Below are 25,305 nucleotides of genomic sequence, written 5' to 3'. Positions count from 1 at the left end.
TGAACTTTTGTATTTTTCACGTACCCAAATTTAATCCTTTAATCTTTTTCCCTTTTTTTTCCCTGTTAACTGTCACATCCTCTTAATATTCAGATGACTTCAGAGTTTTCAGATGTATTGCACAACATTACTTTCATACAGTGTTTTCCTAATTCTATAAAAGAACAATATCAGATTCTTTGACGTGATGCTTTTCTATTTTTGAAGGATTCCTTTGATTCTGGAATTAGCTCGTTTTTCTGTGAAGGTAAACTGCATTGAGCTTGCCTATGACTGTATTCTTGATTTGAAGAGAGCTGGAATTACTGTAAGTATTAATGTGTATGGCTGAGTTTTGTTTTAACACTCTCCTCCCCTAGTGATTGTACTTTAAAAATACTACTGATGGTTCTGAGATCATCTGTATGTTTTTTCTCTATATATTCATTAATGTAAATAATTACTTGGGTAAGTGATCTGTTCCTAGAGAAACGTAAGCTCAGAAGGTCGGGTATAGGAAGAACAGGGTAATTAGCAATGCAGTTAGTTTTGGCAAATAAATGTTAACTGTAAATTCTGGCCTAGATTTTTCGAGTGTTATCTGTGGAACATAAATGCTACCTGCAGGAGATTTAACCAGTTCACCCGTTGGGGTTGTAACTGGTTGCCAAGACATAAGCTCTACAAGCAGTTAATGTTACGTACACTCTCTTTAGTCTGTATAAGTATCGTATCAGCTTTGCAAAACAGAAGCTGAGTTCCTCTTTTGCTGAGGAGGAAATGGAGTTTTTGTCTGGAGCACAATTAGGGGACTGGTGAAAGGAGGAGTTCAAAACCCTTGCCAAAATAGCCCCCAAATTGTTAGTTTTTCTGTAAAGTAGGAGTTAAGCAGTATAGTTCTCCCACTGGGGCGAGGAATCCAGAGACATTGTGCCACAAACTGCACTTCCTAATCCTTTCCTTTGCGGGCATCTTTTCTGGTACTGTTTGCTCCTGTACATTTCACAGTTTTCTCTAGTAGCAATGATTCATTTTTCTGACAAACTATTATTTGAATTGTTATTTACTAACATTTAATAATTTTTGTTCTTCTGTAGTATTTTTTATTATAAAGTTACTGTAGGGGTATTCTTAGATTAAAATTTTGTGTGGTCTCTCTAATAACAGGTCTTTCAATGTGTGTATTTATTTTGATTCTTATGTCCAGCTCTTAGCTTTGTTTTTTTGTGTTCCTTCTGCGTTGTCATGGTTTAAATCCAGCCGGCAGCAAAGCAGCACTGAGCCGCTCGCTCACCCCTCCGTGGTGAGACGGCCGAGAGAATGGCAAGGGTAAAAGTAAGAAAAAATGGGCTAAGAGAAAACCAATTTAATAACTGAAAAGAAGTAAGAGTGAGAAGATGATGATGATAATGATGATGATAAGGGGAAAAAGAATCAGAGGAGAGTAAAACCCAAGGAAAAGCACGTGATGCAAATGCAAAGGGTTGCTCCCCGCCAAGCTCCTGTTGCCCAGCCCGTCCTTGCGCAGGGGCCCCTGCTGCTGACCCCCCCCCTCCATCCCAGCCAGAACAAGTGCGCCCACTGAGAAACAGAACTGGGCATCACTGCACCCAGAAACTCAGCACCTTTTTCACATGTGAATGCCTGAACTGAGTACCTGGTTGTGATGTCCAGGATTAGGATTTGAGTTACCTAAAATGTGCATGTAAAGAAATACAAGTATCAGGTGCTGCCATGTGTGAAAGCACACATTCAAATTTCTGTTATAATGATCCTCCTTTGAGTTACTTGTAGATTTTACTTACTGTCAGTGAGTTGTTTTTTTCCACGTGTATGCTTCAGGCCCATTTTTTCTGAAAATTTCTCACAGGTCTAAGCTGATACACAGTTCCACAGTGTTCCATGGAGAGATGGGCTTAAATCCCCTATATTAGAGATTCACAAGGACTTAGCCCGAGCGTTGTATAGACAGGAGTAGCAAGCGCCCTTCTGTGGCAGCGGCAGAGAAGTCTGGCTGCTGGTTCAGCCTTCTGCTCTCCTGGAGTTAGTGAGTGTCTGAGGGTTTGGGGTGTTTGCCCAGCATCGCTTTGGCAATGACCTCTTCATGGGAGAGTCAGAGAAACCTGTTTCAAGTTCAGTTTTCTGGCTTTTGCCAAAAGCTGACAGATTTCTCGGCCTTAACATGAATTCCATCCCCGTGTGTGTTTGTCGTTACATGAGAGCAGCTTCCAGTCACGGGGATGTAAAATTAACAAGGCCCATGCTGAGTGATATGGTAACAGTTTGCAGTGACTTGTGAGGGGCGATGCTGTCTGCCCTTCCCTACTGCCCTGTATGAGCCCAAATACAAACTATCTGAAATGATCCATGTATATGACTTGGAAGATTTTGGAGCCAAATCTTTCCTGAACTGTTAAAAATCTAATCTCTTTTTTCACTTACGACTTGCACTACCCATCAAGATGAATCCTTGCTGTCTTGACCAGCTCTTGTTTATTCCAGGCATGCACCTGTTTGGTAACATTAACGAGCAGGTATCTGTCAGAACTGAAATCAAACCACAGTACAGGAAAAATCGAGTGGACTTTGGTTTTCGTATTACAAAGTCTGACAGTGAACAACTTTGAAAATCCTGGTAGTTACTTTGCAGCTTCGGCTCAGTCAGAAGTGACTGCGGTTCAAATGACAGATTCCACTCCCTTTTTATTGTTTCCGTTAAATAGCTGCAGTCTAGTGGGATTTTCAGTAAGAAAGTGCAGTGCTGTATTAATGCGATTGCATGGGTTTAATCTTCTTTATGTTCCTTTTTAATTATTAAAATTATCATTTTGTATTAATACTTCATAGGATCAAGGGAAACTTATTGAAATAGAATGCCTGGAATGTGAATACGAAACTAAAAAAATCAGCACTAAAATTGTGACTTATACCAAAGGAGTCGTTGAGGTATGTTTTTAACATTAACTTTGAGGGAAAAGTAAGAATTTTAATTTGTTAAATATGGATAATTGCGTTGGACTTGTGTGTCTTAATTGTATTATGCTGATCAGAAATTCTTTTAAGTTTTGTATTGCTGGTTGGGTTGCCTGGAAGAAATCAGAGAAACGTAAACAACAGCTGTTTATTCTTCCCTTGTCTTCTGTCTGACACGTCTGGTTTCATAGAATATCTCAAGTTAGAAGGGACCCATAAGGATCACTGAGTCCAACTCAAATATTTTTGCATGTTCTGGGTGATCTATAGATTCTTATGTCAGAGAAATGCAAATTATTCCTGATAAATTGTCACACTGGGGAGGATTTTATTAGATTTCTATAGTCAGTTGACTCAGTTATAATTCAGATCATCAAAACTAGACGCCTAAATTGTCACTGCTAGCAATGGGATTAGATAGATGCCTCCAGTGAACAATTTAGAACACCCATTAGACACACCTAAAGTTCCTAAAGTGTGAAGTATGAGTATGGTTCATGGAAATCAATCGTGTTAGTGCGTAAACTTACTCCTATCTATGACAGTTCTCATTTTGAAGTTCAGAAATTTCATTTTGAAATAAAACTTTTGAAATAAAATATTTTATGAATTACTCATAATATGAAACACTACTAAGAGTGCTTAAATAAAACAGAAAAGATATTTAGGTATTTTTAAATATTATTACCATTATTATTACCAATTATTACCATGCAGTTGGAGAGGGTTTTTGTTTGATTTTTTCTTTTTTTTATCACATAACCTCTAAAAAGAACTTAATAATTAGTGAATGTCTATTACTGTAGGTAAGTATCTGCTTTTAGATTTAAATGGAGCCAAGTTTAATTGACAGTGTGGCAAATACCACTCGTAATATTTCCTTTTTTCCTCTCCTATACTGCATTTGTGGCACTATATTCAAACAAACAAAAGTTTTCGCAATCTGCAGGCTGAGGGACTGCTTTGTGTTGGAAGCAGTCATAAGATTAAAATTTGGAGGAACGTGTAAGAAGTATTCATTAAATACAGTATGTGCTAATGAATTTGTCACTTGTATAGACTCAACTGGAATTGATAAGAAACCTTGAGTTAACCTTAAAACGTGCAGTTCAGTTGGGAGATCCTGGTGTGATTCAGGTGGTCTGTACAACCCTGTGGAATCTGTGTTTACCACTACTACACCGCGATTTGCATCAACACGTGCGAAAGGCATTGATAGCAGCTGCTGATGTCCTTGAGGAGATTGACAGGTACCTTTCTGTGCTCTGTACATTTTTATTTGTTATTTTGAAAGGCCGAGTGACTGAGGATCAAACTCTTTTAAAAGCTCAAGCTCAGTGATGCCAACTGACTTTGAACACTTTCCACTTGCTTGTAATAAACTGACGTCTGCGTGTTATGTACATTAATTGTTTAAATATAGGTTCCTTTCAGGCAAAATCTCACGCAGTTTAACAGCCTGTATTAATTATTGATTTTTTTCGGAGCTGAAAAATACTATAGTTACTTCAAATTATGTGAGAAAATTCCAAAGCTACACTCTGAGTAAATGTGTTGGCATGTGACTTAGATTCATGTGTTAACATCACTTGTGTTGGTTAAAAACATGCAGTTGAAAAATTACTTTGAAAAAACTCGTGACTTCTGTATTACATACCAGATAGGACACTGCTTGCAAGATACTGTTTTTGTATGTTGATAATTCTTTTGAATTGAAAAGCCGACTATATTAAGAAAATGTGTAAGTTATTAGAATGTATTCTTCTGTTTACTGTTAGACTGTGCTTAAGCTTAAGCACCTAGATAGCTTCACCTTTTCCGTTAATTTGAGCAGAACAAGTAAATCTTAGTATGTGATACTTAATTAACTTTGGATCTATAATAGGCTGACTGCTACAAATAAAGATTGTAACTTTTGCAGTAGCACTAGTAGCAATCATCAGAATCTGTCATTTGAGCGGAGCGGGAAGTGTTTTCTGATAGAAGTCTTGCAGAGGAAGGTGGGGAATGTATTTGCAGTGTTTTTAAAATGTAATTTTTTTAATTACATAAAGAGGAAGTGGAAGCCTGAAGAAGTAAATATACACATATATAAACCCCCTGTATTGTATTACTGTGCTGCTATTCAAGCATTTCTGATGCTTTCCATGTGAAGAGTGCAATATCAGCATACGTGACCTCGATATTTATGCTAAATGTCAGTAACGGCAATTTTTCTCTAGAAGCGCATGTGTAGGCTTTTGTGGAGTCAGGCTTTTGGCTTTTATTATCTCTGGTTTCCCAGAAGTCCAGAAGGCTCATCCTCAGATCTGGGGTGGTAGTGTCACTAGAGATTGAAGTCGCTTGTTCTGTTAATTTGCCTGCCTTTATTTTTGTTTCAGTTCTAGCATTAACTTTGGTCCACAGAAAACGGCAGTCTTGATTCAGTCGGGTTAGCTCTAATGTGGATGGCGTTAGTTCTTTGACATGACGTCTGGTAGCCTTGAAAACCTTTCTGGTTTATTTTTCGTGACACTGCTTCTGAAGCTGAAGCGGTGTGTGGAGCTCACTGCTGTCCCGAGCAGCTCCCTGGGCAGGGAATGGACAGGGAGCACAGGGTATTTGAGACGGGAGGACACGAAGGCTTCGCTGAAAACATGCTCATTTTATGGAGTGGCAAAGACACTGCCTGCAGTGGGTACCCCTGCAGTGAGCCGAATCCTTAACAGTGGTGAGCTCGTACAAGCAGAGCTGGAAATTTTTAAGTATTAACTTCAATTGAAATGTTACAAGAATGCGCTTTTATCGACAGTGGCCATTTACCAGCACATCATGCTCTCTCTGGGAGTTAATAAATGCTTCTGAAAACGCTCATACGCAGGGATCAGTTAGGTTACGAGATGTGTTGCTCCCCTATGGCTGTGTTTTCTCATGTAATGTTAGTGGATGTAAAACGCAGTCAACTTTTGTAAGTAGTTTCATTAAAAAGGCATGATAGTGAAAATGAAAGAGACAAGTAAGTTAAAAAGGGAATATCTGTTTTCATACTGGAGTCACTTTTAATTATTGAGTTTCACTTGGGGGTAATTTTTAGGCGTGAGAATTTTAGTTTGCCTCATTTTAACAGTTTATATCTAAATTCATGTTTCTTAGCATGTTGATTTTGTTGCGTTGCCAAGTTCATATGGAAATAGCTCGTATTGAAGAAGATGGGGATAGAATAGAGGCTGCTATGAAACATTTGCAAAAAGCTCTACATCTAAACAACGGTGGGCAGTATGAAGAACATCTGAGACTGACTTTTAACCGTCTTCGTTTGTACGCTATGCTGTATGAGTCACCTGAGCATCGAGAGGATCGGGCAGTAATGATGATTGAACAGGTAATCATGAAGAATAAGGTCAGTAGGTGAAATAGATGTGCTTGTTCAATTCTGGCAGAGGAAAGCCGTCTGTTTAGTTGAACTCCATATTGGTAGAGCCAGCATCACCTTGCTTTCAGGAAATTGGCGTTGGTTGGTTGCCTCAAAAAACCAAATTCTCTCTGTACTGGTCGTGCTGCTTCAGACTCTGAAGATTGCAATAGAAAATTTTCTCCAGTGATGTTCAAAGCTTATTTCTTGTGGTGGGGAGAGGAAGTTGTTCATTAGGAAAAATACCAGCAAAAAAGAAGCCTATTGTCAACAATTAAGATATCATTGCATGGAACACTGCCTTAACTCATGAGGGGAGCAGTGGCCCAGTAGCTGAAGAAGCTTGAGAAGTAGGCCCATGCGAATCTCCTGAGGTTCAACAAGGCCACGGGCAAGGTCCTGCCCCTAGAGCAGGGCAGTCCCAGGCACGAGCACGGTGGATTGCAGTGGGCAGAGAGCAGCGCTGCAGGGAAGATCTTGGGGATGTTGGTGGGTGAAAAACTGAACGTGAGCCAGCATGGCAGCGTAGTGATATGACAAGGGGTAATGATCTTCAACTAAAAGAAGGCAGATTTAGCTTAGATCTTAGGAAGAAATTCTTCACTGTAAGGGAGGTGAGACCCTGGCACAGGTTGCCCAGAGAAGCTGAGCTAAGTGACCTTTAAAGGTCCCCTCCAACCCAAACTATTCTCCGATTCCAAACATCCTAGCTGGCTTTGAGATAAATCAGGATTATGTCACACGAACGACACTAAATAGTCTAAAGTCACAGTGTAGTCACTGTCAGGAGTTCCTGCATCTCATTCTCTTGTGGTGCCTTGGCACCTGAACAAAACCATATTGACACTGACTGTTAGTTGGCTGAAAGAAATTTCAGCTGTACATCATTTTGCAATATTCACAGAAATCGAGATGTGCTCACTGAACCTAAAATCAGTACTGGAAGGCTGCTGGTTAGTTGATATGTCTGTTATTAAGACAAAGAAAAGTGAAAATTTTTCATCTGGTTCTAATGTTTTTCCATGCAGGCTTACTCTGTTTAAATGTTATTTTTAAAAAAGCACTTACACCTTCTGTGACTTTGGTTCATTCCAAGTGGACTACGAATTTTCCGTATTTGTAGCAATTCCCAGTTATTGGACAATGGATATGTTACTGTTGATTTCTAAATAAATACTGTTCTTTATTTAAGAATGTGTAACGTAATGACAGGTTACACGCTGAGGAATACATACTCTGCCAGAGTATGTAGAGACTCAACAAGAAAGGCCAAGGCTCTCTTGGAGCTTAGTCTGGCTAGGGAGGTGAAAGATAGCAAGAAGAAATGTTTCAAATACATCAATGAGAAAAAGAAGAGTAGGGAAAAAGTGGGTCCACTACTAAATGAGGTCAGAAATATGGTAACACAGGATGCAGAGGTGGCAGAATTGCTGAATGCCTTCTTTACCTCAGTCTTTACTCCTAAGACCAGCTGTCAGGAATCCCAGCCACTAGAAGTAAAGAAGCAAAACGGGAATGAGGAAGACTCTTCACTGGTCAGTGAGGACTGGGTTAGAAACCTCTTGGAGAAACTGAAAACACACAAATCCATAGCTGGGCCAAGGTGAACCTCATGGAGTTCAATAAGGACAAGTGCAGAGTCCTGCATCTGGGGAGGAATAACACCAGGCATCCGCAGAGATTAGGGGATGTCCTGCTGGAAAACAGCCCCGTGGAGAAAGACCTTGGAGTCCTGGTGGGCAGTGAGTGTCCCTGGGACAGAAACGTGCCCTTGTGGCCAAGAGGGCCGGTGGGATCCTGGGGGGCATTAAGAAAAGTGTCTCCAGCAGGGCTGGGGAAGTTCTCCTCTCACTCTGCTCTGCCCTGGTGAGACCACCCCTGGGATCCTGTGTCCAGTTTGGGGCTCCCCAGTTCCAGAGAGACAGGGACCTACTGGAGAGTCCAAGGGAGAGCTACGAGGGGGATCAAGGGACTGAACATCTCTGCTAGGATGGGGAGAGACCTGGGGCTGTTCAGCCTGGAAAGGAGACGGCTGAGAGGGGATTTATTAATGTGTATAAATATCTGAGGGGTGGGTGTTAAGAGGAAGGTGCCAATCTCTTTTTGGTGATGCTTATATCTATTATTCCTTATAAAAATAGGTATAAGCTAGAACATGGGAAGTTCCACCTCAACATGAGGAGAAACTTGTTGGCTGTGCGGGTGCCGGAGCCCTGGCCCAGGCTGCCCCGAGAGGGTGTGGAGTCTCCTGCTCTGGAGACCTTCCAACCTGCCTGGACGCGTTCCTGTGGGGCTGCCCTGGGTGACCCTGCTCTGGCAGGGGGTGGCCTTGATGGTCTCTAGAGGTCCCTTCCAACCCCCAACATTCTATGATTCCATAAATATACTGGACAGATCCATAAGGACCATGACCATGATGTGTAAAGTATATGAAGATACGCAATTCCTAGAGATAATTTTTGGTAGCACCAGTTTATATGATCTGCATTCTGTTATCTTTAGTAAATAAGATGTATAAGTAGGAATATAATAAAAATGCACCTTACAACAATTAGTTCTTTTCTTTCTGTAGGCTAAAAGGGGAAAGAAGGAAGATAATGTGAGGAAAAAGAGGCCCCTTCTGGTAAATGCAGGTGTTGCACTAGCTCCTGACTCATTTCAAATAGTCCTTGATGGTGAAAAAAAGGCTGAAGGTAACGTACATTTGCGTGACTAAAAGTTGCTACCCTTGACTGGGACTGCTTTGCACAGCCTTCAGGGTTGGACATAACATCTAGTAGCTAATTAGAGCAATGCTTGTTCTGTCAGAAAAGACGTGTGCTTGAGATGTTTTGAGGCCAAACAAGCATAAATATGTTTTTGATGCAACAAATATATTTGAAGATGTAGAGAAAAAAGAATAGATGTTGGTTTGAGGAAAACTTGAAGGGCTGAAAAGAACAAGATTTCACGTGCTTCAGAAAGTAGTTATGAATCAAATTGCATATACTTCACATGGATTTTTTAATCTCTAATACTTAAAATTCACCTTTTTTTCTTTTTCTTTGCTAAGTTTCCTCAGCTAAAAGTAGAAGCCAAATAAGCTACCTCTGTGCAAAAGCACAACATCATCTTAAAAGCATGGAAAGAGTTGGTGAACATTTGAATCTCTTAGGAAATGAAAATGACAGAGAGAGGTAATTACTATAAGCAAGAACCATCACTTTCCTCTTGTGTAGAAGTCTCTAATGGGAAACTTTCCCACTGCAGTTACGAAGTTCCGTGATGATACTTTGCAAGAGGCTGAGTACTTCAGTCATCATAGAATCGTAGAATCCTAGACTGGCCTAGGCTGGAAGGGACCTTAGAGATCATCTAGTCCAACCTCCCTGTCATGGGTGGGGACGCCACCTCTTGACTAGACGAGGCAACACATGGGGACTGAGCGGGAATCGAACCCGCGACTTCGGTGCTGGTCCTTGTTGTCAGCATCGTGCTCAAACCACTGAGCTACCCGGCTGAGTCAGACCTGGCAAAGCATTTGAGCATTCACCTTAATTGTGAAAAGTTCCGTTATGCTCACGTGGGACACGTAGTGGCATTCTGCCGCTGCTGCTGCCCCGCTCTCTCACCCGTACTCCGAAACCCACCTGCCACGAGAAGGATGAGTGGGGCAAGGCTGGAAGATTGACTGACTTGATGTACAACGGAAACTGGGCTGAAGAGGCCTTTTAGCTCCTTGTACCGTGCTACAGTTTTTCTGCTAACGAAATTAAATGGTCCAGTTGGAGAATCAGAAAGATTAATCTGTAGGAAAACCACAGCCATGGGTTTTGTATATAGTTTTACCATTCTTTATTTAAAAGGAGGCATTTCCTTTTTTTCATCCATGATGAAATTTAAACTAAGCTGCTTTCTGAAAAAATCTGAATCCAAACTTGTTTTCAAGACTTATTTTTAAATGCTTAGCATCAGTTTTGAAATATTTAGTTTAGTTTAGTTTCTCAGTTAGGAGTGTCACACACATTTTGACATTTCAGTAGTTACTATCCAAAACAAGGGTTTTGTCCCAGTCTTGATACGCTGAGGGATTTTTTTTTCTAATTAATAAAGTAACAGTGTTATCTTTGCTACTGATAAAAAGTCTTCCATTTTTAATTATTTTAAAAATTTTATTTATGGTGGCTGTCATTAGTGAAATTATTTTTCTGTCAGTCTTGAAATGTGAAAGATAATCCTGCTTATGAAGTAATTTTATGTGTGCTTTTTCTTTCACAGAATTATACATTGGGCAGATTTGGCAAAAGTTGCACGTAAACAAGAAGTATGGGATGTCTGCCGCGCAGCGTGTAGATTTTGTCTCTTGTATGGTGATACGTTGTTTAGGAAGGTGACAGAACCTAAAAAAAGTAAGTGAATACATTATTTTGAGTGTTTTGAGAGGAACTTTTTCCTCATTTATTAGAGTTACTTGAAGAAATCAACCAACATTATTATTTTTTCCCTCCGATTCCCAGAGTTTCCCCGAAACTCGACAGTCATTGCATGTTGACATACACTGAATATTCTTTCTACTTCCAAATCTAGAAATCAGTCAATACATATTTCTGCCTTCGGAAATGTTTCCGCAGTGCTAAAGAAAAGTACTTCTATGAAATGCATTTACCTGTCTAAGAAACTAGATTCATTCCTTAAAGGACATCTGGGCCCACATTATTAATCTCTGCCTTACTTAATTACCTGAGAAAGCTGAAGAAAAATGGTTTCTTGGTCACTTTGTACGAGACTCACGTGGTAAACACTTTTTACCCTAAAAATTAGTAACATTTTTATTAGTGGTTCCTCCGAGATATCCAACATTGTCTGTGCCTTGTTTCTTGAGGGTCTGCTGAAACCCTGCCAGACACGTTAAAGTGGAGTTCTCAGCGCAGAGCACTTCCAAAACACTGGCTGCTTGGTGGCTTTTACATGTATCTGTCAAAGTGTTTTTTTGCTTGGAAGTTCATAAAACTTACCTTTAAGAATGGATGAATTTCTAGTACACGCCTGGCTGGTTTTTTTCCAAAGACAGTGTTAACTGAACCTGTTGCACATTTTTTCTCTAGTTTGTTTCTAAGGTCTGGTTAAAATAGGGCGTTAATTTGTATGTTTTCTTTTTGCCCTGTTTCATCTTTCATCTCTTCCAAACTAAAGGGAGAAAGAAGGACTTATTAGAAGCTCAGGGCAATCACGCCTCACAATCATCATTGAGAGGAGATGGTATGTTCTTTCACAAATTTTGCATCTCCAAGGGAAAGGCAGCTCTCTCATGCTCTGAATGTTTTCAGGACTTCATAATTCCATCTTTGTCAGTCTAAACAGTAACTGGGACCTCTTCATTCTCAAAACCCATACGTACTTTTCACTGGGTGCTGCATGTTTCTATAAATGCAAAGGAAACTGCTCCACTTGATGGAGCAGTTGAGGTCGTCTGTTCTGAACAGTTTCTCACTGTGGAGTTACTACTTGTAGTTAAATGAAATGTGAATAAGCTTGTAGAAACGCAAGGCAGAAAGAGAAATTTATGATTGACTGAAGTTCTCCGAGAACTGTTGGCACCATTCATTTTCATGTTACACTTGATTTTTCTTCACTACTCCTAATTATAGGATTAGTTAGTGAAAAAAACCTAAGGTCATCTTATATATATAATTTTGAGGATAGGGCAAAGACAATTGTTGTAGTGTAAAGACTGTCTGCAGAGGCTTGTTAACCCTGAATGAAGGCAAAGAATTAAAGATGCTCTAGAGTTACAGAGAAAGAACATAGTAGTTCTTGTGCATGATGCTTTTTGGTGTGTGGTTGCCCTGAGTTTACGGTGAGTAGTCCTTTTTCCCTTTAATTTGAAAAGAGATGAGATGAAACATGACTAGTCTGGAGAAAGTAAATATGTGTGATTGGTCTAGGAACCAGGAACAATCCAGTCAAATTATTAGACTGCAGGTTTTAAGAAAACAAAAACCTTACTTTGCAACAGAAATGAAAAAGTTATTTGGGATTATTGAAGTATGGTTTAAAAAAACATACAGAGACTAATATTTATCAGAGAGTACTGAGCTTGGTGAGTCGAATAGAACCTCTGGTTCAGGAAGTTGCTTGTGTGCAGACTCTGAGAAACTGTAAAGATAGGCCAGGGAAAAAAGTACTTTGTGTATCCTACTTCAGATGTCTTTCCTCAAACCACCCATTTTTGGCCCACACTGTAGAGGGAACCCACTGTGACAGTTTTTATGCTCTTAATTTGTGTTTATATTAAAATAATCTTGGTCCTTTCTCTTTAGTATGAAACCAAAGAAAAATAATGCTATTTTTCTCTTTATTGATGTATATGTTGCCAGAAAGTCAACCTCTATCCATGATTTAAACACACTGAGACTTTAGCCACTGCATAATACCCAGCACTCCATTTCCATTGAAGCAATAGAACTCAACTAGAATCCATAGTCTATATTCATATTAATCTCATTTCAGTGTGCATATTATGAGTGGAGCTAGTTATTTGCTGCAAATAGTGAAAATCACAGGTAGGAAATATCTCAGCAGTGCTTGAGAAGAATGGGTTTTGAGTGCAAGAAATTGTGCTGTTTGAAAAAAGAGTGAAATAATTATAAATCTGTACTTATTAACTCTTTCTTGTGGATTTAAGAATGTATAGGGATTTTTAAATTTTAAAATGAAGGTGATTTTTTTTATTTGCATGGTAATGATAATGGATTTATTTAATTATTTTTAGCGCAGAAGAATAAAACTAGTACAACTAGGATGGATGATGATCAAGATGAGAGCTTAGCAGGAGAGTCATTACTGATGGCAAATTCCTTCTCTTTTGAAAGAGATTTACTGAGAATATTAGCAGAAATAAGGTTCATTAATGCAGAGGTAACTAAATTACACAGCTATCATTCATATTTGTTTCATTTAGCTTTGTATAAATGTATAAATCTTAAAGCACTGGAATTTTGTATTTAATTATTGTCTATCTCCACAAGAACTAAGGGAAGAAGTAGATTCGTGAAGCATCTTTTTCAAAATACTGGGTGAGAGTATATATAGCAATAGTTCCACTGCAGGCGGTGGTAACGCTTTGTTACAAGAGATTCTAGTGTCAGTATTTGGCACGTGACATTATATGTCTGGATTATTATAGTTCCAGCCTGATTAAACATAAATAAATATTACTCTTTTTTTTCTTTTCTCTATGAAATTATTTAGTAAAATTAGTTATAGACAGTTGGAAGATTCTGATGTATTTTACATAGGTAACAATACATGCGAAGTCACAGTCTATTTTCACAATGATGACCTGGGTATTAAATTCTTCTCTGGATCTTTCTAGGCAACTATTCATTTACTGAGATTGCAGGGAGTTGAACTGAATGATCCTGCTGTGCTTTCAGAAGATAGAAGCCAGTATCATCCAGGATGTGTTTCATATCTTCCTGAAAGTGATCCAGAATGGAAAACATACAGGTGCTTTTCTGTAGTACATAACAAGGCCTAGGAGTGCTGGGGTTTTTTTTATCCCAGACAGATGATACTTGCAGAAATCATTTCTTCTTAGTAAAATTCATTGTCATCCAATGCTTCATATTCATAGGTAGCCATGGTAATGGGAAAAAGAAAAGAATCTAAAAAATTGTTTGAATTTTTTTTTCTTTAGTTTGCTTTAGTTCTAGTGTGCATCTTTTTTTCACAGTTAACATTTATTTCTCTGGAACTGGAAGCTGACATCCCAACCTTAAAAACTATTAGGTCATGAAATTTTGTATTGAAGAATGTATTTACCCAAATCAAAAAGCTCTTTGTCTTGTTTTTTTGTTCCTGTAACTATAAAGATGTCTGACTACGCGAATACATACAATTAATTCCCGATTAGCTCAGTGGTTTGAGCGCGGTGCTGGCAACAAGGACCAACACTGAGGTTGCGGGTTCGATTCCTGCTCGGTCCCCATGTGTTGCCTGGTCTAGTCGAGAGGTGGCGTCCCTGCCCATGACAGGGAGGTTGGACTAGATGATCTCTAAGGTCCCTTCCAGCCTAGGCCAGTCAAGGATTCTATGAATTACATACTTTCCAAAACTAATCTGTTCCCAGTCATCTGAAAGGAGTATGGGAGAGCAGGAGACAGCAGGTATTCTTTTTTCCCTGCTCTCACACAGTTATTTCTTGGGAAGGAGTAGACGAGGGAGAACTCTGAAGATGATATTTAAAATCCCTTCTGTTCACACGCATGCTAATATTAACTTTATTGTGACAGTGGTCGTGTCCTCAAAGAGCAGGACAGCAGAGTTGTGACCTTGTATCTGCTCTTTAAGTCTGAAGATAAGTGAAGTTTCTCACACTGTCTACTTGCAAATGTTCAGTAAAATGGGAAAAAGCATGAACTGATCAGAACCAAGGGTCAAAGAAGATGAGGATTCTGTTCCGTGATTTGCTACTAAGCTGATTTTGAGTTTACCCAATTAGATTAAGAACTCAAAGGAAAAAAATTTGTAGTTTACTGTGTTCTTTACCATTGCTGACAGTAATACTTCGTGTCAGTTTGTGCTTTTGGTTTTGTGACTTAACCGCGTCCACTTTGTATGGTTGTTCAAGACTGTATTTTTAGTATTGCTTTCCCTAAGTAATGTTACATCTTGATATTTAATGAAAAAAAAGAAAGTAAGTTATTGCATAGGCTATGAAAAATATGTTACTCTATTAAAAATTAATTTAGCATGTCAGAACATCTGGAGATACATTTGAGTGCAAGAACACATGCAGTTATTAAGTGAAAAAGGCACCTCCTTGACATTCAAACGTTGTCTCTACTTGTATCTGTGTTCAGGTAGAGCCTTGTCATGGATATTTAATGAGTCCTAGCACTAATGGGTGGATTCACATGCATTTTAACACAAACACAGGGGAGAAGCATGAACTAATGCCACAAGTTTTTAAGCTAATATCTTTTGAGAGTCAGAGTCTGTTCATTTATGTTGATATTAATTCCTTTCCCGAGTCATCTTCTCATCCAAGTAAAATACAAGGTAACGGAGGAAGGCTTAGTAAATATAACTGAAAAATAATTAAAAAAAAAAATTGTTGTTGATTGAGAAATACTACTGCATGTTTAACCTTATAATTCCTTCTTGTGATGAAGTTTTAGAACAACAGCTTCTTTATACTAATTTTACAGTTCATGGATAGACTACTTATCTCGGTACGCTATGGAAAACTTCCAACGTGCAGCCGAAATAGGAGAGGAATTGAATGAAGCCTGGATTGTTCACAATGCTGTGGTGTATATCTTAAACTACAACAGGCATCTTATCTCTTCTGGAAGACAGAGGGAAATTATTGAGTATCTGCAGACTCTTCTTGGAGCCATGAAGACTGTTGGGCACCATGGGTAAATTTAGATGTTTGGTTATGAACATGCTATTTTTTTTGAAAACAAAAAATATTTTTACATATATTGCAAATCAGTTTGTGCTGTGACAGACTTTAATTGCTGACTTTCCTTACTAGTAGGACTCTGGTATACATAGAGTAGTTCGGAAGATAAATTTAATTTTGTGCTGTGAAATTAACTTTCTAATCCTTTCTATCTGTTCTTTATTACTATTCACAAAAAGCCATATTAACTTTAGACTAAGCAATATTAATTTCTCTTCATTGTGGGATAGCAACACGTGCATGTGAAATAACATTTTGTTAAGCTAGTCAGAAAAAAACAGGAAATTTTCTTAGCCTGTGAGCTTGCAGGACAGCTCAAAATGTGTTTGCTCTTATTTGCTCTGAAGTTGAACTCTGTTGTAAGCGTAGTTTATTGTAAATATTTCTACTCCGACTAAGGAGGTTACTACTGCTTCTGGAATATAAGAGAAAAGAGAAATAAATAAATAAAGGGAATGTGGACATTATTCGATCATGAAAAGGGGAATGCTGATTCCACAGTGGTTCAGAGAAATGCTGTCCTGTAGTGAGTGAAAGGAGAGAGCGACTGACCCTGACAGAGGAGGTGCTCAGGTCAAAGTCTGACTGTGTGACAGAATCCTGTTGGCTTTAGCACATTAGTGACGGTGACCTCAGCACTGGGCAATTGTACAGGACTGGCACAAAGGCGGCTCTTTCAGTGGTACTGGAGAACAGCTCAGCAGTTATTGTCATGCAAGTAACACCGTGTAAATAAAGAAGCGGTGAGGGGCTTGGCTTGTTTTTAGGAAATAGTTAATATTTTCATGCATAGCATCCCACCAATGAAGAATTATTTTTTTGAATCATAGAATGGTTTGGGTTGGAAGGTTCTATAAGCACCATCTTATTCCAAACCCCTGCCCTTGGCAGTGACACCTCCCACCAGAGCAGGTGCTCCAAGCCCCGTCCAACCTGGCCTTGGGCACTGCCCCACAGCTGCTCTGGGCAGCCTGTGCCAGGGTCTCTGCACCCTGATTCTGAAGAATTTGTTCCTAATGTCTAGTCTAAATCTACCCTCTTTCAGTTTGAAACCACCACCCCTTGTGCCATCACTACACTCTGATCGAGAGTCCCCCCCTTCTCTCCTGTAGCTCCCTTTAGGTACTGGAAGGCCACTATAAGGTCTTCTCTGAGCATCTTTGTGGCTTCCTCTGGACCAACCCAACATGTCCATGTCCTTGTGCTGAGAGCTCCAGAGCTGGACACAGAACTGCAAGTGGAATATAAGAGACAAGAAAAAAAAATAAATAAAGAGCAGAGTAGAGGGTGAGAGTCACCTCCCTTGACCTGCCTGGCCAGGCTTCTCAGAAAAACAAACACACAAAATTGTATTTGTCTGACATAAATATTGATTTTGTTTTTCAATGAGGAAATAGAAACTTCAATTATAGAAAGACCTGGAAATACATTATGTGACCTTCGAAAGTTGTTTGTAGTTTTTTGCATGTTAAACTTTTTAAACTGATTTTCTAATGGGATTTTTTTTTAACATACATAATTTTGCTTTCTAAGAAAAAAAATCTAGATTTTCAAGTAATTTTTATTTCTTACTTTGATCTGATGCAGTATGCACTTCTGAGTGGTGTTTTTTTGTTCTACAGAAGTACTGTGCTTTTACTGATGCTATGTAATGCTTTGGCTCGGGGCTTACTTCTTTGTTGGATTCCAAAGCCAAAACTTGCTGAAAAGAAAACAAACGATGCAGCAACAGACAGAAACAGAAAAGCTGAGGCAAAGAAACATGAAAAAGCAAATGTCATCCAGTCTTTTTCAGTAGATCCCTGTGGACTTCCTGATATTAAAGCTGCCTTAGAGGTACAAGGCCCTTGTTTTCTGTATTCTTTTTTGGTCTGCTGTCATATGTTATAATTCATATAAAGTGTAGATTTTTTTGCAAAAAATAAGGTACCATATTTTACAATTCTAGGTCCTTCCCAACTGCACACTGAAGTTTTTACCAGCTGAGGCTGAGGTCTCTAACTTCTATTTTCCATGTGGGTTGACTTAATGGAGATGTTGTTAGGCTTAAGAGATGCACGTACAATAATTCTAAAATAAGTAGTGGATGACATGCTCCAAACAAAAAGCTTTACATGTTTCTTTTGTGTTTCAGTGGGTTTTTTTCTTCTTGGTGTTTAGATTTGTGAATTTGCCCTAAATGTGACAACTGGAACCATAGCAAACGAAACAATACCTATCGCTGCTCAACAACAGATCATTGCTACCTGGGTGAAAGCAAAACAGCTGAATCGGCAGCAGATTGAATGTAAACTTGGGACTGAGGAGGAGGTATTATTTCTCTGAAATCCTGCATAATGTTGAAACTTTTATTTGAAATGTAAGTAACGTTTACTTGAAAAAGAAATTAAATCTGTTAATATGTTTTTATTTCTACTTAGAATAAAGCTGAAGTACTAAACCCTACAGCAAGAGTTCTTGTTGGTCTAGAGATGTATTCCTGTAATGGCTTGGGTCTCATGGATTTCACTGTTCCTAACTTACATCAGGTATCTAATTTTGTTTTATTAGCTCTTGAGTTTTAAGAAATTGTATAGTATAAATATGATTTCATTTTCAGTTTGGGATGGAGACAAATTTAATTTTGAAACTTCTATTGTACCATTACTTTAAAACTTTTCTAGAGATTGGATAGTTTTGACAGGTAGAAGATTTTTATGACTGACTATTTTCATTTATCAAAAAAACCTGATAGCATTAGAATACAGAATTATTAGAACTATTCCCATGTTGCTCTAACGGGTTATTTCCATAACCATCAGATGAACATTAAGGGTTCCTGTGAATTCTGTACAGAACCACGCTTCAGACGATTTGGTTTTTGTTGTGGTTTTGGGGTTTTTTTTGATAAAACTTCATAGAATCATAGAATCATTTAGAGTTGGAAAAGACTTGTCATATCATTGAGTCCAACCATTACCCCAGCGCTGCCAGGTGACCACTGAGCCGTGTCCCTGAGCACCAGGTCTACCCGGATTTGAAATCCCCCCAGGGCTGGGAGTCCAGCTCTGCCCTGGGCAGCCTGTGCCAGGGCCTGACACCCTTTGGGGAAGAGTTTTTCCCTGATGTCCAGTCTAAACCTCCCCTGGCACAGCCTGAGCCCATTTCCTCCTGTCCTATTGCTTGTTACCTGGGAGAAGAGACCGACCCCACCTCACTACAGCCTCCTTCCAGGTAGTCGTAGAGGGCGATAAGGGCTCCCCTCGGCCTTCTTTCCTCCAGACTAACCAGCCTCAGTTCCCTATATGAAACATGGTTGTTGTGAAACCAGTTCTATCTCATGTTTTTACCTTTGGATTAACTGAAACAGCCCCTGTATTTCACAAGTCCTGTTCCACTGTTTTTCAGAAGACTGAGAACATGTAAGTCCTAGCAGATACTGCTGGTCAAAAAGCATACGTGTGTACAGCTGGACTTATGTATGCTATTATAATACTTACTATAAGGTGAATGATGGTTCTCTTTTGTACGTTTTGATGTTCTTCCAACTCTTCAGTTTTCTAGATTGTTTCACATTGTTCCATGTCCAGGTGGGTTGTGTGGAAGGCACAGCTGTAGTCATGTAAGTGCTTCTAGAAGAGAGCATGGTAAAAACCTGGGATTTAAACTCTCTTTTCTGTCTGTTTGGTTTTTCCCCAGTTAGTGAAAATGGCTTTAGAATGCAGCTGGTCAGATTCCTTGGTGGAACTGCAGACACTGACACGACTTACGTATTTTGCATATGCATCACGTGACTATGAAATAGCCATGACTTGTTCCAAACGGATCTTGCAATCAGATGAGGATTTTTCACACAACAGAGATGCAAAGAAACATGAAATGTAAGTATGTGGAATTTTGCATGATAATGTGTTATGCCTGAAGTAACTTGTGATGAAAAAGTATAAGGGGTAAATGTATCTGATCACATAACCCGAAGTGAATGAATCTTTTTTTATGAAGAAACTACAGTTGAAAGCGAAGTTTTCTTACTTCTGCTGGCTCTGTCCTAGCCATTTACTGAAGTACTGAAGGTGATGTTTTAACTCTGCAGCGTAGCCTGGGTAACAGGTACATGAAGTCATATATATGTGTGTATATATACAGGTCATATATACATGTATTTGAGTGTCTTCTCTGGCACTCATGGTCTTTTCACACTTTTATAATTTTCAAGCAGAAAGTAGCTTATTTGAGATCTTTTGCTGATGCAAATTGCTTCGGATACTGAACTGGCTGTAATACCCAGAGAGCCTACACAGTGAATGTAATAAAATGGAGCTGTGAGTGATAACAGGTGATAGCACCTACTATATTCCAAGCTCTGGTATCAGGTAGTGTTTATGGGTTTTATTGCCACCTATGCATATGGGTGTGATAGGGAAGTAACTCATCTCTATAAAAGCCTAGTGTCTGACTTAACTGATAATTTAAAGCTTAGATCTTAGAACAGGGAAGAAAAGGTTTTTTATCTAAACAGATCTGTTGATGGAGACCTTTATTATAAAAAGGCGATATCCTTCTATCTTTCTATTTTTTACTATAATTTCCTCCAAATCCAGAAAGTAATTTTATCAAAAGAGGCAGAAATCCACTCCATTGAGTAAGCATTGGTTGGAATGTAGGAAGTTTGAGAGAAACATGTGAAACACTTAAAAGGCAATTTATTAGTCACTTTTCTCTCTGAAAAATAATTTCTCTTTTTTTTTAAAACATATTCTGCTCTTTGAAGTTCATGGGGTTTTGCTGCATGGGGGTAGCATATAAAACCAAATAAGATCTCTTCATGTTAAATACGTAGTTTCGGAACATTACAGAGCTTGAGAAACTACTTGCTGCTTACCTAGCAATCTTGAAGCTAGTGAATGAGAAAATGTTTGTTTCTTTGAAAAGGAAATGTAGAAATGGATTGTCAATGCTAGTCCCAGAGATACGGAAGGTAAGTTTAGTCTTCCCGTGGTGTCAGGGGTTAGGGCTGGGCCCGCCAGATGAATGGGTGCTGGGTGTTGAGGAAGAGCACGAGCCCTTAACCCCGATCCCTCCGACTTGGACTGAACGGGACGGGTGTGGAATGGAATATACTCTGTTGGTCAGGTTTGGGTCTGTCCTGTCCATTCCTCCCCAGAGGCGGGCGGGTTTTTGCTTCCTTGTGGCCTTTTTACTTCCCGGCACCCCAGCATGTTCCACAAGAGCCAGCAGTGACCTTGGTCCCTCGAGGAGCCTGTATCTGCACCCAGCGCCGAGCGGTGCCAGCCCCTCAGCCACAGGCAGTGCCCGCACCAACGCGCTGCTGCCTGCCGAAAGCGCAGCCTCTCAGGAGACCCTGAGCTGACAAGTGAACTCACTGAACAGAACCGGGTCTGGTTCCACTCGAACCAGGACACGTGGTAAAGCACAACCTCAGGACAAAGAAGGGTGAAATGTTCAACATTCTTCTTGTCGCTGTTCTCTTGCGCTGTAGAACCCTGGCACCCTCTGGTGGATCCAAATCCTAATGTGTGATAGTTCTCACACAGGGTGGGAACTGGGCTGACCAGAATGTCCCTGTTTCCACAGGTGGTTGCACGTTGTAACTGGGTTGTTAAAAAAATCTTGAAAATTGTGTTGCGTCTTTTCTTAAAATATCACTGTTAACCGAAGGTATCAAATTTATTTACTTGTCTATTTCGAACTGATCAAATGCTGGGACTGAAATCTGCATTATTTTCTTTTAAATATAGTGGAATATGATCCAGATCAATTTCACCATAGCCCTGTGCATACTTTACCAGACGTAAGGGAGGCCAATTCCAAAAGAAAGCGTCAAAAATTGTCTAATTTTCCTTATTTCTGTTTCTAATTGCCTGCCATATAAGTTTGACTTCAAACTAATATTTTGTTTGATATGGAATAGTGAATAGTGGAGAGAAAACCCCAGATCTATTTTCTCCCCTTTCTAAATGCAAATAATAATTTTTAAATCTGTTTTCACGTAATTTTTGTAAGGGCTGTGAAAAACAGATTTTATTTCTGATACCTTTTCACAAAATGTTCAGTTTTTCAAATATTTTCTGACTTTAAAAGTAAAGTCAGTGGAAGCATTTGTAGCTTTCAAAGACAGGGACTTCTATTTAGTCATAACCTGAAAGCATTACTAATAGGAACTGGTATGTTCTTAGAATATAAAACTAGCATTTCTTGAATTATTTGCTTTTACTCAGGCCTGGTAACAGAGTGAGACAAGAAATGTTAAGCACTGCAGCTTGTATACAAGGAAAGAGTATAATGGAAAATTTGTCTGGAAGAAAACATATGCGTGTAGCAGCATCAAAAGCCTTTGTTCAGAGTGCCAGGTATGTTTTATTCTGAGAGAAGACTAATGTTAAACAGACCTAACACTTGATTTACAAATCTAGGGGTCAACACACTCTCTCCTAAGACTGATAAAAATCAAACTAGTTGTGAGTTGAAATGCTTGACAAAGGATTTGACACATTTTAACAATTTAGTAAATTAATCAGGTACCTTCCACGTAGCTGATCTTGTAATGTCGTAAGATCATAGGAGAATCTAGTTGGAAGGGACCTCAGGAGGGGTCTAGTCCAAACTCCTGCCAAAGCAGAGCCATCCCAGGGCTTTGTGCAGTCTGATCTTGAAAACCTCCAGGAGTGGAGACTGCACCATCTCTGTGAGTATCCTGCTCCACTGCCTGACTATACTCATGGGGAAAAAGTTTCTGCTTATATCCACTCTGAACCTTTCTTATTTCAACTTACGCTCGTTCTTGCTTGCCTGCCATCCCCTGTGAAGAGCCTGGCTGCTGCTTCTCCGTAACTTTGTTAGGTTATTAAGAAGGTTCTCCTCATTAGGTACCCCAAAGCCGACTTTTCTCCACACTGAGTTAACTCGGTAGTCTCAGCCTCTCTTGTCAAGGTAAGTGCTGCAGTCCCTGGATCATCTTGGTGGCCCTTCACGGAGCTTGTGCCATCTGTCCCTGTCTGGCATGTGTTGGGTGGCCTAGAACTGGATGCAGTAGTTTCGATGTGGCCTAAAAGGTGCTGGCTGGAGAGTGATAATCAATTCCCTCAGTCTGCTGCCCGTTCCAGTTCCCATAGGCTGGGTTGCGGTGCCAGAGCACTCCCCTGGCTGGTTTTCAGCTTGCTGTCCTCCCAGATCCCCATGTGCTTCCCAGCAGAGCTACTCCTCAGCCTGGGCTGTTGCGGAGCATCGTCTTCATATTGTGAACTGTATGTCATGAACCCGAAGTGACGAGATTGCTTTACATAATGAATAGGCAGTTGAAGGTGATACTTGGATGATGCATGACTTTGGTATGAATTCTTTGCTGTTTGGAAGAAAAAAATAATAGGCAAAAATAGACAGTTAGAAAGAACTCTTAGACGATGAACACGTGATGGCTGATGTGAGGCTGTTAATGTTATAATATTTTCTTCCTTCCACTGATCATTAAAGAGAGAGTGATGAATGGAGTTACATGAGCCAGTGTAACAGAAATCTAAGGTGATGTCATGTTGTGGATGAGACTTTTATTTTTTTTCATATGCATCTTATGACAAGCACTTTTTCGGGAAGGTGTACAGCTCAGCACATTCCCAAAGGGAGACAAAAATTGTTGACCAAAAACTAGACCTTCGTAAGGTTAGTGTTAAGGCATAATATATGTGTGTGTATGGACTCTAAACCCCACAGAACTATGGGAGAAAATTAGAATGATTGACAGATTCAAAAACTACTTTTTTGAAAATAGTGAAAGTACTTAATGGGTGATCGTTTAATACCAGTCCCTAATTTTTAGCTAAATTCTGAAGGTTTTACTCACTCATGTGAGTACTGCATTGTATCATAATCAGGAAAACTATAAAATTTTATTAATTCAATGTACCATTTGCATGGAATATGCTCAAAACAATTTGAATGCAGTTAGCAGTATTCGAGATAAATTCTTGTGTTACAGTGGTACTCTACTATGCAAAATCCATAGCATATTAATAATTATTTTGTTCTACTTATTCCTTTTGAATGAGAAAATAACATAATAGCAATCAAAGAACGTGGATTATTCCAATGAGTACATCTTGAGTAGATTTCTACTCTCTTTTTGATGAAGGCTCTTGAGCTAAGATTACAGAAAAATACAGTAAAAGCATCAATATAATACTTTTTTATTGCTACTTCTGCTGAATATATGAAGGTGTTTTGTATATAAAAATGGAAAATACCTTTTGCCTGAAGCTCACATGTTAACCCCTTATTGCTGAGATTATATATGGTGGTGCCTAGAGCAGGCAAACCTGGGTGTTTGTACAAGTAAATTTTGGTTAGAGAATGATTGTTTTCCTTCGTTAAATTGCACTTTGCTTCCTTCAGGTACGCAGGTGAAGCCGGAAATTATTCCCTTGTAATGTTTGCAGCTAGACACTTTTGGAATACGTGCTTGCCTTTGCTACATTCTCCACATGACAGAGAGCAGTTTAAAGAACCTACTGAAATTATTCTTAAGAATATAATTAAAGCAGAATCTAAAAATAAACAGGTATGAATATCTAATACTTTTAGATTGTATTTGAATTGTATTGTTAATTGTGTTTGTGTTTAGTGGTTGGTACTGCTGATAAGGAAGAATTTTGGTTTGCTCTGAAGCTCTGGTGAATACTTCATGATACTTTTCTTATGAGGGAAAAGTGACTTATTTGTCATAAACACATTCCTGGTCGGACTTCAGCCCAACTGTTATCACTGCCGATAGTGCTCTGAGCAGCCTTCTTCTGATAGTGCACAAATCCTCCTTCTGATAAACGTTTGTTAGCTGCAAGCTCCTTAGCTCCGAGAATTACTTTTTAGCGTTGTGGAGGGGCGGGACTGGGTGTCCCCCACCTCATTTCACAGGGCCAAGTCATTAACTTTGTTTCTGGGAGCTGCTGCACAGCCTTTGCCTTGTGTCATGTTCCTCCTCGGTGCTGCATTAATCACAGACCACCAGATCTCCACCTGGGCCCTGGGTTATTCTGGGTACCAAATGATTTATCACAGCTTCTTATCGACATTGAGCTTTGTGATTTTCCACTGCTTTGTGTATCTAACACACTGCTGGCAGTCACCCATTGTAGAAAGCCATTGTGGAAGTAAATGCTGGTTTGACCCAATCTGACAAATCTTTGATGGTGCTAGTGAAATGATTACCCAAAAGCTGTAGCTACAACTCAGATAATTTATTAGCATAGTCCTTTGTGTATTCAATGGTCAGTATATCAGTAGAACTGTATATGAATCTATCTGTCAAACAAGATAGTGAATTTATCTTTGAAGTTGCAAAACTGCTGTAGAGGGGAGAGAAGCAGTTATCATGTCTCTCACCTTCGGGTGAGATTTGCAACAGTTAGATTTGCATAGGTAAAGACAGCTTAGACAAGAAAGGACAAGAGACTGATGCAAATGGTGGAGGAGCCCACTAGAAGAGGAGCCCTGCTTGACCTCATCCTCACTAACAAGGAAG

General features: G+C 39.4%; 1 protein-coding gene across 1 annotated transcript in view; it reads left to right on the top strand.

Annotated features, from left to right (window-relative positions):
* The window catches only part of CFAP46 (cilia and flagella associated protein 46), a gene marked incomplete at both ends in the record, with an annotated part of 31,734 nt that extends 7,389 nt beyond the window's left edge, over window positions 1–24,345 (top strand). The window contains 17 exons of the mRNA XM_009879332.1: window positions 208–307; window positions 2,827–2,925; window positions 4,012–4,202; window positions 6,085–6,313; window positions 8,916–9,036; window positions 9,396–9,519; window positions 10,601–10,731; window positions 13,095–13,240; window positions 13,698–13,831; window positions 15,535–15,747; window positions 17,417–17,546; window positions 17,580–17,630; window positions 17,955–18,104; window positions 18,215–18,322; window positions 19,473–19,654; window positions 22,013–22,144; window positions 24,180–24,345. Coding sequence (XP_009877634.1) covers window positions 208–307; window positions 2,827–2,925; window positions 4,012–4,202; window positions 6,085–6,313; window positions 8,916–9,036; window positions 9,396–9,519; window positions 10,601–10,731; window positions 13,095–13,240; window positions 13,698–13,831; window positions 15,535–15,747; window positions 17,417–17,546; window positions 17,580–17,630; window positions 17,955–18,104; window positions 18,215–18,322; window positions 19,473–19,654; window positions 22,013–22,144; window positions 24,180–24,345 — 2,407 coding nt within the window. The remainder of the gene's footprint in view (window positions 1–207; window positions 308–2,826; window positions 2,926–4,011; window positions 4,203–6,084; window positions 6,314–8,915; window positions 9,037–9,395; window positions 9,520–10,600; window positions 10,732–13,094; window positions 13,241–13,697; window positions 13,832–15,534; window positions 15,748–17,416; window positions 17,547–17,579; window positions 17,631–17,954; window positions 18,105–18,214; window positions 18,323–19,472; window positions 19,655–22,012; window positions 22,145–24,179) is intronic.
* Between the last annotated feature and the right edge of the window lie 960 nt (window positions 24,346–25,305).

This window comes from Apaloderma vittatum, unplaced genomic scaffold, assembly GCF_000703405.1.
Source record: "Apaloderma vittatum isolate BGI_N311 unplaced genomic scaffold, ASM70340v1 scaffold12102, whole genome shotgun sequence".
Lineage (NCBI taxonomy): Eukaryota > Metazoa > Chordata > Aves > Trogoniformes > Trogonidae > Apaloderma > Apaloderma vittatum.
This window is presented reverse-complemented; position numbering and strand designations above follow the sequence as displayed.